General features: G+C 43.4%; 1 protein-coding gene across 1 annotated transcript; it reads right to left on the reverse strand.

Moving 5' to 3' along the window:
- Positions 1 to 341: 341 nt before the first annotated feature.
- On the reverse strand, positions 342 to 1,199 carry LOC119725159 (tripartite motif-containing protein 3-like). The gene has a single exon (XM_038196520.1). The coding sequence runs from the start codon at positions 1,197 to 1,199 to the stop codon at positions 342 to 344; it is 858 nt and encodes a 285-aa protein (XP_038052448.1).
- Between the last annotated feature and the right edge of the window lie 1,656 nt (positions 1,200 to 2,855).

Here is a 2,855-nt window from a genome sequence, read left to right on the forward strand (position 1 = left end):
ACAGAAAACACTCCAAATAAAGCGGGCGTAGTCAATAATGGAATGTTATGTGGAAAATATACGACGTTTAAAAACTAAGGTAAGGCGAAGATCCATTTACAAAATATAGGTACTGTAATTAGTATAGTGTCTGGAGTAGTGAAAGAAAAACCATCCAATGCGTTTTCCTTTATAAATGAAGGTTTTCATCTTTATTTTCGATTTGAACAAAAATATCGGTTCTGGGAAATAATGTACTTTGGTCTACACGAATTGTTCAAACATCTTGAAGAAGATGTTTTGTGGATTTCAGGCAACGTAATTGGCTACCAGAGGGATAAATTGTTTTTTAGTGAAGCAGATTACATCCGCTCAAAGATCTTGACAGAGTGAAGGTCTGCGACAACGACGTCACCAGCGGGGGTAAATGCCATTCCTAATGGATTGTACAATCCTTGAGCAACTGTTGCTATGAATGCACCGTTCGAGTCGTAATGATGCACTTCAGTGTTTCCCCAATTACCAGTGTGAAGAGCAACATAGATGCTCCCATCATCATCACACAGGACACCAGTCGGTTTCGCCGGTTTCCCGTTCAATAATGGCATTACGTTGAACACCTCATTGCCCTTAAAGTCAACGCACAGCAACTTCTTCTCGTCGTAATTTGTGAAGATCAGCCGCTCTTTGTTGCTCATTGCCAAGTCACAGTAAACCATGTTGTTGGATGTGCTTGCAATCAACAATCCGTCCAAGCTGTGGACAGTGATGACTTTTCTCCCGCAGTCAGCCACTGCTACTCGTTGCTTGTCCACAGCAATACCACGGAGGTTACTCTTTGATAGCTCCTCAGCATCATCAACCGAAGGTGTAAACTCGCGTACAAACTGAAGCTCATTGTCGAAGACCTTCACTTTCTTTCTGTCAGTGACAAAAAGCTGATCATCACGGGTCACCGCAACGCGCCTAGGATTTTCCAGCTGATGCCGATCAGGTCCTTGCGGAACCGATGTTTTGTACTGCCCTTTGGAAGAAAACAATGATAGCCGCTTCTCTGTTCCATCAGTCACAACAACGTCCCCATTGCTGAAACATGCAACACCCGCGGCAAACTGAAATTCCCCGTCCCCCGTGCCTTTCTTGCCGAACTTTTCCTTCAACTGCCACTTCTCTTTGAGCAATATTTCCCCCAGATCCGTTTGAGCTGTAGCTTCCGCCATCTTGATTTTATTTCCTAATCAAAACAGATCAAAAACTGCGTGTCTGTTATTTCATTCAGAAATTTACAACCCAAGTGTACAACAGGAAAGGGGTGAGGTGGGGTGGTTGAGGTATCCATTGACTCCAGCGAACCAGCCTACACTCGCTCATCACAGTGATTGAAAGGCCACTTGTTCGTGCAAATATCATGCATGTTATTCACAGCTATTTCACACCAAACAAAACGTTAGGCCTAAACCTAAGAACAAAAACCTAAGACAAAATTTACTCACCTACTTGCTGATTCGCCGGTTAACCGAAGTCTTCAAACACGGATGTGAGGCGTGAGAATTCCCGTTTCACACACAAGAACGGCAAAACTACCACTCAATAGCGTAGCCTTGCATATACATGTAACATATAAAGCGATGAATGGTGCAGCGACAACTCATCGAGAGAGAAAAAAAACATGTCCTATTTTTGTCGCATAGTAATACGGAGTACTGTATACAAAACATGTAAACCTTCCATGTAGCTGCACACAATAAACGCCTAAATTCAAGTTCAAAGTACACAGTACAGCAGTATTCGATACCACAGCTCCAATAACTCATCACGGGAAAAACCAGTTGCTATTTTAATCGCTCGGCTGGTACACTTCCCGGGAACCAACGCAAAATGAATGCACCTGATTCAAGTTCAAAGTTGAAACGAGCGGCCGCTCTCTGTGTGACATTATACGGAAGCTCAAAACGGACAATATGCACACAGGAAAAGAATGTTGTCCTGTGAAATCGTCGCAGCATGTGTTTGTAATCGAGGCGTAGTTTGGATTAGAGTGTTTTAATCAGCTTATATGAGACGTATTATTATATATTATTATATATGAGACGTTTATATCATGAAGTCCACCCATATTTCATTGAGACCAAGTAGTTCAAATGATATTGCTATTGATTTTTTATCAGATTAATCAATCTGCCTGATATCACATGCCCACCCGGAAATCAAATTTAAGAAGTAATTGGCACTCAGTGCGCAGAATTCACCAGTCTATACACAGTGAGGAATTACCTTGTGCAGTCCCTTGGGGCGGCGGAGGTGGGTTGGTCGATGGGGCGGATTCCCCCTCCCACCTTAGATAAGGTAGGGATTCTTCCCGACCCCACTTTTGACCAATAAGGCTACTTGAGGCTTGCCTCTTTTCAATCCCCCCCCCCTCTCCACCACCACCACAAAATAAAAATCAATTTCTTTTGTTAAATCGATGTCGTAGGGTTCTCATCACTTACTCTCAATGGCTTCGTGTGCAGAGTGCATGTGAAAGGGGAAAAAAATGATTAAAGTCATGGGCGTCGCCAGGATTTTTTTCTAGAGGGGGCGAAGCACATTTTCCAAAAAAATCCCTGTACTTTTCCAGCATATTCTCAATTTATCATTTTTCGGGGGTGGGTAGGGACATTTGCCCCCCCCCCTCCAAACCCATTAATTACAAGCAATAATACTCCGCGCCTCTTTTTCTTTTCCTATTTGCTCCCCCCCCCCCTCCTTTTTTCCCCTTTTCGGGGAGGGGGGGGGGCGGGGACTTGTTGCATGGCTTGTGATATGACCTGAGATTGACCTGTGATGGATTTGACTGAAACTCCAAAATGATTTGAAAATAGTGTAATTCATCC

This window comes from Patiria miniata, unplaced genomic scaffold, assembly GCF_015706575.1.
Source record: "Patiria miniata isolate m_02_andy unplaced genomic scaffold, ASM1570657v1 HiC_scaffold_18, whole genome shotgun sequence".
NCBI lineage: Eukaryota > Metazoa > Echinodermata > Asteroidea > Valvatida > Asterinidae > Patiria > Patiria miniata.